The 14,925-nt window shown below is 50.7% G+C and overlaps 1 protein-coding gene across 1 annotated transcript in view; it reads left to right on the top strand.

The window, feature by feature from the left end:
- LOC119379130 (huntingtin) overlaps positions 1 to 14,925 on the top strand; it is a 196,346-nt gene that overhangs the window by 77,764 nt on the left and 103,657 nt on the right. Inside the window, exon 24 of the mRNA XM_037648317.2 lies at positions 13,445 to 13,650. Coding sequence (XP_037504245.1) covers positions 13,445 to 13,650 — 206 coding nt within the window. The remainder of the gene's footprint in view (positions 1 to 13,444; positions 13,651 to 14,925) is intronic.

Below are 14,925 nucleotides of genomic sequence, written 5' to 3'. Positions count from 1 at the left end.
CGAATTCTATGTATGTACATGATTTGGTGCAACCAAGGTGTTGCCGACAACACTTTACACGTGACAGGCAAAGATGCCATTTCCTCAGCCTCTCCTCCTCTTTCAACTTCTGTGGAAGCCCAACGTGCGGACAAGGTTGTGCTCCCGTCAAGTCCGGAGTTCCAAATCTGCCTCGTCGACATCGATATGTAAGAACATCTGAAATTTTGGATGCTAAAAAGCATCAGCGTCCGACTTTTCGGACTTCCTGCCCAAATTTCAGGCCCAAAACATCATTAATTGAGCCCCCAACTCTGCCCCATCTTTCATCTCCATGTTGGAACCAGCGTTTTCTTGAGTTAATACATTTGCGACCGTAGCGGAGCTTGAAAGGCAGCTTTGCCGCAATACGGTGGTGTGATGAGGTGAAGCATATTGAAAATCTAGGGACCACGTCCAATCGGACGTTGACTGTGCCTCGGCAAAGTTCGACCGTAACGGAGCTTGAAAGGCAGCTTTGCCGCAATACCGGGGTGTGATGAGGTGAAGCATATTGAAAAATCTAGGGAGCACTTTCAATCGGACGTTGTCTCTTGGCAAAGTTCGACCGTAACGGAGCTTGAAAGGCAGCTTTGCCGCAATACCGGGGTGTGATGAGGTGAAGCATATTGAAAAATCTAGGGAGCACTTTTAATCGGACGTTGTGTCTCGGCAAAGTTCGACCGTAACGGAGCTTGAAAGGCAGCTTTGCCGCAATACCGGGGTGTTATGAGGTGAAGCATATTGAAAATTTGAAGGGGTCACTTTTAATCGGACGTTGACTGTATTTGTTTTTGGGAAGTTCGAATAGTTCGAATAATAAAATTCCAGTGCGAATCGAATCGAATAGCAAACACTATTCGAAAAATATTCGAAATTTCGAATATTCGCACACCCCTAGTTGTAACAAGTCAAAACAGCTACGCAGTTGATACCACAATGTGCTCTCATAAATGTGAATGTTAGCAGGTTTGCTTTAAACAAGAACTTAATTGTGCCCCACATTCGTATTAATTACACAAGCTGGGTGTCCACTTCTCATCTAAGAAGAGGGATGAAGGAAGGAGACACCCTTCGACTTGTTCGAAGCCTGGTGGTAAGCCGAATAACATATAGCCTACTTTATTATAATCTCACACAGTCTGAGACCAGACGGGCCGACACCCTCTTGAGAATGGCATTCAAGACTGCTCTCCGTCTGCTGACGAGTTCATCCACTGAGAAATTGATGGCACTGGGGCTTCATAACACCCTCAGCGAACTTGTTGAAGCTGTTAAGGCGTTTATTGACGGCGGGATTGACGGCGACGATGCACAACGACAGAGCGCAGACTCGCAGACTCTCACGAGCACGAGCACGAGGGGCGTGCTCTCCGAGAAGAGGCGAAGAGGGCGACCCACTAGGAGGCGCTCGAGAGGACGACCCACTAGAGCGTTCCAATGCTTCTCTACAATTACCCCGGGTACGAAAAGGGAGCTGCCTGGCGACCTAACAGCTGGTCACTATGAGCGGGTCATGGTAGGGCTTGAGGCGCTCCACATTGACAATGTCTCGCCCTCGACGGTGCATGTCCGAAGATGGTTCAATGGGTTCAATCAGGTAGTTGACCGGGGATGTGCGTTCGACGACACGGTAGGGGCCTTCGTATTTGGGTAGTAGTTTGGAAGAGAGGCCAGTTCCAGTGGTAGGAACCGAGAGCCATACGAGCGCTCCAGGGAGGAACGTGAGTGCAGAAGTGTTGGTGGCACTGCGAATGCTCTTCTGACGCTCTTGGTCCTGCGTAGTAAAGGTCCTGGCAAGCTCGCGACACTCCTCAGCAAGTCTGGCTGTGGCAGAAATAGGTGCACATTCAGATCGATCCGGCTTGTATGGAAGGATTGTGTCGATTGTGTGCGACGGGTGCCTGCCGTACAATAAGAAAAAGGGTGAGAAACCAGTGGTGCTTTGAGGGGCGGTATTGTAGGCGTAGGTGACGAAAGGCAGAATCGAATCCCAATTTGTGTGATCGGCGGCAACGTACATCGAGAGCATGTCGCCGAGCGTGCGGTTAAAGCGTTCGGCGAGGCCATTCGTCTGCGGGTGGTAGGCAGTAGTTTTGCGGTGAACAACGTTGCACTCTTTGAGGATGGCTTCGACGACTTCCGACAGGAAGACACGGCCTCGATCGCTGAGCAGCTCCTGGGGTGGACCGTGGCGCAGCATGAACCGGTGGAGCAGGAAGGAGGCTACATCGCGCGCTGTAGCCGCTGGGAGGGCGGCAGTTTCGGCGTATCGCGTAAGGTGGTCTACAGCGACGATGGCCCAGCGGTTACCTGCCGACGTCGGAGGAAGTGGCCCATACAAATCGATGCCAACGCGCCCAAACGGCCGGTCAGGGCAAGGTAAAGGTTGTAGACCTGCTGGTGACTGATGCGTTGAAGTCTTACGGCGCTGACAATCGATGCACGAGCGAATGAACTTCTGCACGTAGCGGTACATCCCTCGCCAAAAGTACCGTTGGCGAATGCGGTGGTATGTTTTCGATACCCCAGAGTGCGCACACTGCGGATCAGCGTGGAACGATTCACATATGTCAGAACGGAGACTGCGGGGTATTACTAGTAGCCACTGGCGGCCGTCGGCGTTGTAATTGCGTCGGTGAAGGAGGTCGTCGCAAATGGCGAAATGATGGGCTTGACGACGCAACGCGTGAGTGGATGGTGTTGCCGATGGATCAGTGGGCAAGTCTATCAGTGAAGCGATCCACTGATCCTTGCGCTGTTCGGTAGCGATGGTGTGAATGTCTATGGAAGAAACGGCATTGTGAGACATTGAGCTGTGGGTATTGTCGTCAGGCAAGGGGGAGCGCGAGAGTGCGTCGGCGTCAGCATGCCGGCGTCCGTTGCGGTACAGCACGCGGATGTCGTAGTCCTGTAGGCGAAGTGCCCAGCGGGCGAGGCGGCCTGATGGATCCTTCAATGACGACAACCAGCATAGTGCATGGTGGTCGGTGATGACATCAAATGGGCGACCATACAAATAAGGTCGGAACTTCGTAAGGGCCCAGATGATCGCCAGGCATTCCTTTTCGGTGACGGTGTAATTGGTCTCGGCTTTGGTAAGCGTACGACTTGCATATGCCACGACATATTCAGGGAACCCTGGCTTGCGTTGCGCAAGGACAGCGCCAAGGCCAACACCGCTGGCGTCTGTGTGTACCTCAGTAGGTGCCGTAGGGTCGTAGTGGCGTAGTATGGGAGGCGACGTCAACAAACGACGGAGCTTCGCGAAAGCTTCGTCACACTCTGTCGACCACGAATTGAGCGGTCCAGTACTTCCGAGGAGCTTCGTCAGCGGCGATATGATAGTCGCGAAGTTTCGAATGAAGCGCTGAAAGTAGGAACACAGTCCTACGAAACTGCGCAGTTCCTTGACGGACGTAGGTTTGGGGAACTCGGTCACGGCCCGAAGCTTGGCGGGATCAGGGAGAATACCGTCCTTGGACACGACGTAACCGAGTATTGTCAGCTGCCGTGCTGCAAATCGGCACTTCTTGAGATTCAATTGTAGACCGGCCTCGCTCAAACGCGTCAAAACATGCCGCAGGCGTTGAAGATGTGTGGGGAAGTCCGGAGCGAAAACAACGACGTCGTCGAGGTAGCATAAGCATGTGTGCCATTTCAGGTTGCGCAGAACGGTATCCATCATGCGCTCAAAGGTAGCGGGCGCATTACACAGCCCAAACGGCATGACGTTGAATTCGTACAAGCCGTCGGGCGTGACAAAGGCGGTCTTCGGTCGAGCGTCATCAGCCATAGGTACTTGCCAGTACCCTGAGCGCAAATCGAGAGATGAAAAGAACTCTGCTCCTTGCAGGCTGTCAATCGCGTCGTCTATTCGCGGTAGTGGATACACGTCCTTGCGAGTGATCTTGTTAAGTCATCGGTAGTCCACACAGAACCGCACAGAACCGTCCTTCTTCGCAACAAGAACGACAAGAGACGCCCAGGGGCTGTTAGAAGGTCGAATAACATCGCGGCGAAGCATCTCGTCGACTTGCTCGTTGATTACACGGCGTTCTTTGGGAGATACGCGATATGGACGTTGCCACAGTGGCGGCTGGGTGCCAGTGTCGATGTGATGCGTAACGGCGGACGTGCGGCCGAGAGAAGTTTGAGCGACATCGAAAGAAGAGCGAAATTCTTTCAACAGGCCCAGAAGCTGGGAACGCTGGACTGGCGTAAGGTTGTCAGCAATGGAGGAACCAAATACATCAGCAGGTGATGAACCAGATGTGGAAACAGCGCCGAGCGTACTGGAACTGTGGCAGTGCATTTCATCTGGTTCGTCCATAACTTGTGCGTCTTCAAGGGGTTCCACGCTACCGAGACATTCCCCTTGCACCAACGTGACACTGTACGGGGATGGATTGATAACAAAAATAGAGGTGCTGCCCTGAGTGACTTGCACGGTCGCGAAAGGCACCAGCAAGCCTTTCCTCGTGCAAACACGGTCAGATGGCGAGAGGAGCGCAACAGAGTCGGAGAGACTTGCGCAGTAGACTGACACCGCCGTTGACGAGTTGGCAGGCACCTTGGTGTCGTCTTTGACATGTACCTTGCCCGCAGCCGATGGATTGTCTGCCAGCGTCCAATTAGAGAACGGTGAGAGCTCTATTTCGGCTGGTGCGCAATGAATGACAGCGTCGTGGAGGGAGAGAAAATCCCATCCTAGGATGACGTCGTGAGAGCAGGCAGGAATTATGATCAATTCGACGGCGTAGAGAGCATCCTGAATAATGACGCGGGCGGTGCACACCGCTGCAGGGTGGATACTTTGGGCGCTGGCTGTACGGAGGGAGAGACCGGAAAGTGGCGTCGTCACTTTTCGCAGTAATCGGCTAAGTTTGGCGTCCATGACGGATACGGCGGCTCCAGTGTCGATAAGGGCAGATGCGCGAACACCGTCCACAAACACGTCTATCACGTTCGATGGGCTTCGCTGAGGGCTTTCGCAGTTCGATAGCGTCGCAGCCCTTGCCTCGTGGACTGCGACGACTAGTTTTCCTGGTCACGTGAGACCGGACGTGGCCGCATCGGAGACAGTGAGCGACGTCGTGGAGACGGTGACCGGCGGGTTGATGTTGCGGGGCGGGACGTCGGTGACATAGGCGGCGCTTGGTCATAATAAGGTCGGCTTGATTGGCTGGGGAGGGCTGATGCGACCCGAGGCGGCTCCATGCGATTGCAGTAGCGTGCGACGTGACCGGCGCAACCGCACGCGAAGCAGATGGGGCGGTTGTTGGAAGTGCGCCAGCGGTTCGCGGGCCCCATCCATGTCGCAGAACGGGATGGACAAGATGGCTGCTGATATGAGGGCATTGTGGGCAGGAGTCGGGGCCTGGGGACGACGTCGACGTACGTAGGCGGCACAGCCGCGTTGAAGGCCTGGGGTCTGACGACGGCTTCGGCGTAACTTCGCGGTGCAGCCACAGGAATCGCTGGGGGCGACCTGGCTACAGCTTGCGCATAGCTTAGTGGTGCATGCACTGGCGGCGGTTGGTGGTATTCAGGAATGACCTCTGCGATTTCCTGCTGAATCGCTCGGCGGAGAGGAGGCAGAAGGGCAGTTGGCGGCTGGTCAGCATGCTGCGGTGGAGCGAAAGCCAGTAGAGAGACCTGACGGGCAATTTCCTCACGCATGAACGACTTGATTTCGGCGAGCAAGGGGGAGTGGTCGGAAATGGCTGACAAGCCCGCGAGATCAGCATCGCGTGATGGCGGTCGACAGGTCATCAAGCGCTGCCGGCGCAGCTCCTCGTAGCTTTGGCACAGCGTGATGACCTCTGCCACTGTGCGAGGGTTTTTGGCCAGCAGCATGGTGAAGGCATCGTCGTCGATGCCTTTCATAACATTCCTGATTCTGTCAGACTCCGGCATGCTCGCGTCGGCTTTTTTGCACAAGTCAAGGATGTCTTCAATGTAGCTCGTGAACGATTCACCGGCCTGTTGTGCCCGTTCACGTAACCGCTGTTCGGCTTGCAGCTTACGGACGGCAGGGCGGCCAAACACGTCGACGATGGCAGTCTTGAAATCGGACCACGTCGGAAATCGGATGCATGGTTGTTGTACCACATGCCTGCCACACCCGCGAGGTAGAAAACCAAGTTGCTCAGCTTGCCTGCTTCATCCCATTTATTGGGAACACTCACCCGTTCGTAAATCGCGAGCCAGTCCACGTCGGTGCCATCCGCGCCGGTGAAGACAGGAGGGTCGCGGATGCGGGGGACACCGGGACAAGCGGTCGGAGCAGGAGGCGGCGTTTGCTGAGCGGCGTCTTGCGGCATGGTAGATGGCACGGTATGGGATCGAAGCTCCAGGGGCATCGAATGGAGACCGAAGTTGCAGTGACGGTACAGCACTCTCCACCACTTTGTTAAGGCGTTTATTGACGGAGGGATTGACGGCGACGATGCACAACGACAGAGCGCAGACTCGCAGACTCTCACGAGCACGAGGGGCGTGCTCTCCGAGAAGAGGCGAAGAGGGCGACCCACTAGGAGGCGCTCGAGAGGACGACCCACTAGAGCGTTCCAATGCTTCTATACAAAGCCCTTCACATCTCACAACAACAGAGACTTGAGCGTACTCGCACGGGCCAGCAGGTCCTAAAAACCCTAGGATTCCAAGCCTCGACAACGAGAGCCCAGGAAACCTCCGAGATACCTCGTCATGTCCGGGAGGGCTATCACGTTGCCCCAATTCCACGCAACATGGACTCCAACCTACACAGTAGCAGAAGGAGAGCAAGGGCCCAATACTTCCAGAAAACCTATCGATTCCAAACTACAGCCCATTTTACGGACGCTGCCTTGTATGGGACGACGACTAAAGGAGCAGTGGCAGTGGTATGCGACCGCCGAGGCCACATAACCTCTGGAGCATCTGTCCGCCCTTGCAAGATCACAGAAGCCGAAGAGCTGGCCATCGCACTTGCCATTCGCGAAGGCCTGCATGCAAACAAGCCGCTGACAATACTCACAGACTCCCAGCAGGCCTGCAGGAACTTCCTGCAGGGCAGAATTGGTGTGCCTGCGGCACATGTCCTCGCACAAATACCAAGGGAAGGCAAGGACGACTTTTACATACAGATCGTCATATGGATACCAGGCCACTCTGGCATCACGGGTAACCTGCACGCCGACCGGGCAGCTCGAGGCTTCGTACACAACCAAGCGCTCCTTACGTCGACTGCAGCGGACCCGGAGCCAGTTGACCTCCAGTATGCCACAATACTGAATTACCACAGAGGGCGACGCCTACGGTATCCACCACCTCATCAAAAGCTTGCGACGAAGGAGGCCACTGCATGGCATAGACTCCAAACCGGAACCTACAAAAACCTACACACACTACACCGCACGCACCCCACATCTTACAGGGATGAATGCCCATGGTGCGGGGCCACACCAACCCTGTACCACATTACGTGGGAGTGCACACTACACGACCTCGAACACCACAACATGAACACCTCATGTGAGCAATGGGAGGCACTGCTGTCCAGCCCGGCCCTCGACGACCAGATCAGGCTCGTTCAGAGAGCAGAGTGGATGGCAAGAGCCAGCGGAGCCCTGGACTAAGGGCCCCGACCATCAGCAAGGCCCCTACAGGGCAATCCACAGGAGCTTTGCCTGTACATAAATAAAGTTTGTCATCATCATCATCTCACCCGTTGCTTTTTGGAACACATTTCAACTTACATAATTTATTCTATCTTGTGCTGATCCTAGTTTACTGCTAACTAATAATAGATATTATTTTATGTGTTGTAATTTTATTTAACTAGTTTAGCTTGTATTGTGGTAGAAATTGTTGCTATTTGATGCATTAATTATGCAGATGTTCAATGTACTTACTCCAAATAAAATATATATTATTTATGCAATTAGGTTGTGTAAGTGTTTAACAAGTATTCATGTGCATTTATTTCGCTATTTTTGCTAATTGATCCTAAGTTTACTGACTCCAATCTGTGAATCTAAAGTTCTAAACGAAGGAGGATACAGCGAAACATGGATGGGCTCCTGCATATGAAATTTTCATATAAACTGTATAAAAATGTTCATATTATATAAAAAAAAACTTGCAGTTTTTTTGCAAAAGCCCCTGGATAGTGGATGGGTGGCATCAGATGAATATTTGCAATAATCAGTATACAAGGAAGGAAAGTACTGAAATGTTGTATGGCTGACAAAAAGGTACGAGGTTGTTGTATGTTGCACAAGGGTCTCACCTGTGAACTTGTGTCACTGTTTGAGAACAAAGTATTTAAGTAATTAGTCTGTACATGGGCTGCATGCCCTTTCATATACAGTTGAACCCGTTTATAACGAACTTGAAAGTGCCGCAAAAGATGGTCGTTATATCAGTAGTGCATTGTAAACGGACTCGCCCTCAAAAAACGTGCATTTAGCGACGAAGCCGCTTTTTTTTTCTGTGCATTTTTATTGAAAAGTGCTAACAACCCCTCCGGTGTCACGTTAAGCCTTTTCGCTTTGTGAAGCGACGCCCGCTGCGTGCACGAGTGAATTAAACTGCCTTTGCAGTGAACTGACACCGTTTTACCGAACCACAGTACCACCACGTGGAGCCGATCATCCCTAGCTAGTTGCATGCAGCGCATCACCTACACGGCTCATGCCATCACTGCTGGGCCACTTGCTGTATTACGCGAATTTGTGCGTTCTTCGTGCCCGCTTCACTTTAGACCGTGCACAGGTGCAGCGAGTAGCCTGTTCGTTCAACGTGGCGAAGACCAGCATTTTGCAAGTAACGCGCACTCTACGTTTACGCGATGTTCTGCCAGTCCTGCACGACGAGACACGGTGCGCTTGTGTTGTCGCCTAATAAAACATGAAGTGTCCGCTCGCTGTAAGTGCATCGACGTTTCTCAGTGAACGTGCCTCTTGGTGCCCGTGCTGCTCAACGCCAGCGAGCTACTTTCGTTTCCACGAAGCGACGCGCTCTTTATCTCGCACGGCGCGGCGGCGGCGAACTTGCGAACAGCAGCATCGCGCTTGTACTGCTTGTACCGTCATCAGTCCGAACAGTGTACGCCACATGTGCAGCCGCGCAGATAGCTGCAGATGACTGTGATAAGGTTGTCAGTGATAAGTCATAATGGCGTGTTCATCGCCGGCCGCCACATCGCCTTCGTTCTCTTCTGATGCTTATCCGTAAAGGCAATGCCGCAATCGCGCGAAAGTCGTAATCATTGATCAACCGGTCTCTGCCATTACTGAAAAGATGAAAGACATTTTGCGGCACATTATGGCGTCGACACAGTGAACTTTGATGTGCCGAAAAGTTATCGCAGTCATCGCTGTTGGATTTGATGACTTCTTGCGTTTCAAGGCGCAGGTTCATCGTAGGCGGTCGTAGCCGCAGAGAACGGCACCAGAAAAGTTTGCCGTGCGAAAAGCTGACCAGGGGTGCTATTTTGTAAGCGTTCTGTCACAGAACGGAGGCGGAGCGTTCTATGAGCTGCACGGCATTGGTCGAGGCTCAATTCAAATTCAAATTCATTATGCATTGTTTAACGGTCCAAGACGTGAGAATAGCCTGTAAAAGCCATAGAACGGTCACGTGATAGCCACAGAACGGCCGGAGACCTCGTTCCGTCGACCTCCTCTCCCCGTTCTATCGACAAAAATGGATACAAAATGGTCTCTGGACAACTTGGATTGGATCGAAACGTATGCGCGTGGCCTGAGGCGAGGAAGAGCGGCTTCACGCGCTGACTGGTATTCAGTAATCTTCCTTTTGCGACAGTTTGCGAAAATGGCGTCTCTGTTCTCGCTCATGCCATTTCGTGGCTGCTGCAGTCACAGAAACGAAGCCCCGAGGTAGAGCATGCGTTGAGGTGATGACTGAAAAGGAGTTCCGGCGGCACTTTCGTTTGAATAACGGTTCGAGTGCTGGCGCTGTTCAAATATTACTACAAGTGGACAAATACTAGAAGCATTGGTTGGAACAGCGTGGTAGCCAGCGCCACTATCGACTGTCTCTCGAGAATGTGACACCTCCTAGCGCCATGTCAACATGCTAACACAAATAAATTGTTAAAGTAATCGCGTTTTTCAGTTTAAAGCTTTGAAAAACAATGTCAGACAATATCAATGTTCAGTTATAACAATTTCATATTTTTTCGTGCGCTGAAGACATTCCCAAATTCCTTAGCTAGCTATTGGCTGCTTGCTCCCTCTCGTTCTTCCGTTCGGTCCCGCCTCCGTTCTGTGACAGAAGGCGTACAAAATAGCCCCCCAGAAAGCTTCATGCTGCCTCCTATTTCTTTTTCTTTTTTTTTTTAACACGAAAGGGATTTATGCCAGGGCCCACCACAGCTCCACTGATGTATTTTTGTCACGGATATGACGTTGTAAAATATACACTAACAGATGGCAAAGAAAAAAAACTAGAAGAAAAAGTTCCGTTGCTGGGAGTTGAACCTACAACTCCTCGCTCCGCAGTGCGTGGCACGAAGCCACTCGGCCACAGAGCGTAGCTCTGTGGCCGAGTGGCTTACTAACCGTCAGCCGTGCACGTTCTTCCCACCCTTCCGCACTCTCGCTTCATTGAAGAGTTGGTACTAGCCCGGCTAGTAATGGCTAGTAAGTGGCTTACTATCCGTCAGCTTACTAACGGCGAGCTATTTATATACACCATTTACCGTGGGTGGTACTCAGAGCTCAGTGGCTTCTGTGTTCTTGCTATCACTAGCAAGATGGTGCAACAGGCGTGGAGGGCACGCTTTAAAGCTCATCACCCCGCGTGTTGCAATGCGAGTGTGCCTCTACAGGGGGTGTCTCTCGTGTGCACGCGCTTATCTCGTGATAAGGGCAGTTTGTACTTCTTGTGCTTTCACCGCAAGTTTCCGTTGACGTTACAGAGAGCACGAAGGTCACTTCGCTCGCTGCAGCGGCCGCATTTCCGAAAGGAGTGCGCTGCTCACACACAAAGAAGTAACAATTGTGACAGTTGTTAATTCGCGTTCATCCTGTGTATGTTCTTTTTGTGCGTCCTTTCTGCTTTAGAGCGTGCTGCAAGTTTCAAGCTGCTTGCCATTCTTTGTGTGACAATAAATTTTTTGCTGTAGCATTCATTCCTTCGCCTTTGTGGCGAAACTATGCACAATAAACGCTCAACCACCCCTGTGAAGACACATTTCACTTTCGTGTTATACCGATTCCTATGAAAGAGGGATCAGCCATGTTTTTTATTGCGATAGCAATTATATGGACAGTCTCGACGGGTTTTTGCCGTCGCCGTCATGTCCTTCCGGTATGAAGTCCAAATCGATAAAATCCCCCCGGTTCATTGTATGCTCTACCACTGCTAAAAGCGCGCGAGTGGGAGCGACGAACGCGGCCGAAGCAGAGATCAAACGAGCCATCCCGTTTCCGTCGATCCAAGGGTGCATGCGATAACATCACCCCACTCCGAACCCCACTCCGAAGGCCTGCCGTCGAAGCAGACAGGAAACCTCCACCCATCTTTAACGAGCATGAAAAAAGACGCCAAGACGCAAGCGTGGGGCGTGGGGAGTGTCGCACGAGGAGCAACTTTGAACTTTGAATCTAAGGGCGCGGTCGTCGCGATCGCTGGCGCGCGCACTATCTCGAAAGCCATCACAGCAAGGTGGCTCCTATACCCTTCTACGTGCTGCGCTCTCAACGCGAAGTGACTATGCGGAGAGCGTCACTCCCTGAAGCGGCCGTATTCTCTTACACAAGCGTTTTGTAGTTACGCGAGACCGGATACAAAACAGTTAGCTGCCAGCCTCACTTCGTGTAACATTACAATGTGTTGCTATCGCATTCATTGCATCGCCTTTGCGGTGAAACTGTGACTTTTATTCCCCACTGCCATTCTTCCACTGAAGAAATGCCTGGAAAGTGAGTGACCTTACTCGCAGCGTCCGAAATCAGCATGCAATGCTCGCCGATCTAGGGTATCTTCGTCGCGAGTAAACTGGAGCAGGGGACGCGTGAGCACACGCCTCTCTCATGCTTTAGAAGGCCTATTTTAACCTTTTTTCACTTCGTATGTGCCATATTTTTTACCTCGACTGTGTATGAAGTGTTCGTTGTAAAAGTCAGACGCTTTGAAAGATGTTCGCTATATATGGACGCAATTTCAATAGGTAGCATAGGAAAATCATAAGTGCACCAAACTATGGTCGTTATAACCGATAGATCATTATATATGGGATCGTTATAAGTGCGTTCAACTGTACACACATTCAGTGCATTGTCTCCACATGTTATTGGCATGGTGCATTAAGATGTATGCAACATATCAAGCTCCTGCTTAGTCTCTTTATTGCTCACATAGTTGATCGTCATCAGAAGGCTCATTGACTTGTGTACACATTGTCACAAAATTCGCGCTCAGGCAATGCATTGCTTTCCTGTCATGTTTTCCAGCTGTGTGTACTGGGTTCATATAGCATGAAAATCCAGACCCATATTTAGAAAATAAAGGAAAGAGTGCACCTTATACAAGATTCCGATCTATATAAATATAGTTTTTTTATCTTACACAAAAGTATGCAGTTATTTAAATTGGTGATTTGCCAATGCATATTGCACGTAGCTTTGTGAACATGCCGTAGTTTGGATTTGGTAAATGGCATCTGTGGTGCGATCTTGTACGCATTCCAAATAAACACGGAGGTGTGGCGTTACATCCAGCCGCACGCGAATGGCCCATTTGAACCGCGACAGACGTCACCGCTCTGCATTGGCCAATCGCGTGCGGGCACGTGCGGCTGGTTGTCATGCCACGCCTCCGTGTTTATTTTGTAACGCGTACAAGATCGCACCACAGATGTAACTCTGACATTATGCTGATGGAACCAGGAATAGTGGCAGCAGTTTGTTCTTGTACTTCCGTATCTGATTTTATTCTCAGCATGTTATGTCAGTGGAGGATAATACCAAAATGCCTGTGTGCATTTTTTTTCGGAGCAACTAACCGCCTAGTACCTGCACATGCTTGGTCTTTAATAGCATGCAGCGGCTTCTAAGGCTTATGATAAGCATCATAGGTTAACTCTGTTTTTCTATTTCCGCATACCTGTGCATTGTTTCTTAAGACTAGCCGCTACCGAGTGCTCATCATGCTGAAGTAAAATCACATTCATTCTATTATAGCCTAGTGTTCCATTTTACATCTAATATTCCTCATTTCTGTGAGGACCTCTTGTACAGCTATTAGTTAGCTCATCCTCTGTCTAATCACCTTGCACTGCGTTGACAACACAACTGTAGCACTCGCACAACTTGTATTGCCACTGTTCTTGCGCAGCATTCATCTAATGCTCTGCGTACAACACACAAGAGTGGAGTTGCTTTTTTGACCATTCTCTGGTTATACTACGCAGCTTCTCAAGGCTTTGTTTGGCACTAATCTGACCAGCTTGTGGGAGGGATGTACAAACAATGACTTGCTGAGCACCAACTTGGCAGCACCTTCAACTGGCCTCTACCACAACTGCTGCTCCTATCCTTATGCCTGCCTATCCAAATTGCTGGCCAGCTACAGTTCAAGATCACCCCTTCTTACTGCAGATGCAACAACCTTAGGAAGGTGAGAGATGCCATATGAAAGCATGCACCAAGTGTGTGGGGCAGTATGTATGCCACTTCCAACAGGGCAGCATCTGCTGCCGCATGCTGTGCAAGGAATTTGTGTGTCGTACATACTGTACACGCCTTCAGTGAGCTTTCATTGTTCCCATTGACACCTGCAAATTATGTAGGTGCTGTCAGCTGGGACTTCATTTACATTTAATTTGAAGAACAATATTTTTTTTTCGTGACGTTACCTCACATTCAGTGTGATGTCTGACATCATGTAAAGGGCCTGTGTAGGGGGGTTCTTGTGGTCTGATGTTCACACGCCTTCCAGCCCAGTACAGTTGAACCTCGATTATACGTCCCCTGGTCATGCAACAACCCATTACGGTGAATTGGTTTGGTCCCGGCAAAACCCCCATAGAAATAATGCATTAAAAAACCTTAATTATACAATGCAATTCCATGTCGACCCCGCCTCATACAATGACTCTCTGGTACCATCCAAAAAAAAAAATTACCTTTTTTACTTGAATTTAATGCGCACCAAATTTTCACAGGTTCAAAAATAAAAATATACCTGAGTGTAATGATACCAGCTATTTAATATAAAAAAACTGTCGTGCCCATGTGTTGACATTTACAGGGGTGGAACAGCTGCGCCATTTGCGCCATTGTGCTCTAAACTTGTTTACCTGCGCCATCCTGCGCTGAACCACCCTTGTTGCGCCAAACTCGTTTATCAGTGCCTTACTGTGCCGCAGCACCCAAATTTAGCCGCAAGGTGCAACAGCCATCAAGCCCTGTGCCTAAAAACCTGGCTGAAACATCGTGTTTTCGGTTTCATCGAAACGGTTGTAGTTTCGGTTTGATCAAGGCTGTGATCGGCTATGGAGGTTGGCTTAACAGGCGCTACGCGCCACGGAAGAAAAAAAAAATAGAAAGGGACGGAGGTTTCACGAGTGTTGGGACTAGGGTTACCAACTCTTCAAAGAAGCGAGGGTAGGTAGGGGGGGGGGAGCGTGCACGAACGTAGGGAGCCAGCGAAGTCAGTTTTCTTTATTGCGGTATCGTGCAGACAAAATCTGTCTCTTAAGACAAAATCTATTGTTTTTATTGTTGCGGCCTCTTGAAGTGGTACTTCAGCTGGCTATGTGCTGTTTGCAACATTTTTTTTTGCTGAAGAATGTACTCGTAAAAGTTGTCGCACTACACGCGGATGTTAGCTTAAGTGGCTAAAGCCCCTTGCGGCCACAGCAACATTGCTTCGTGCGTGCGATTCGTGCAA

This window comes from Rhipicephalus sanguineus, chromosome 1 (genome assembly GCF_013339695.2).
Source record: "Rhipicephalus sanguineus isolate Rsan-2018 chromosome 1, BIME_Rsan_1.4, whole genome shotgun sequence".
Lineage (NCBI taxonomy): Eukaryota > Metazoa > Arthropoda > Arachnida > Ixodida > Ixodidae > Rhipicephalus > Rhipicephalus sanguineus.
This window is presented reverse-complemented; position numbering and strand designations above follow the sequence as displayed.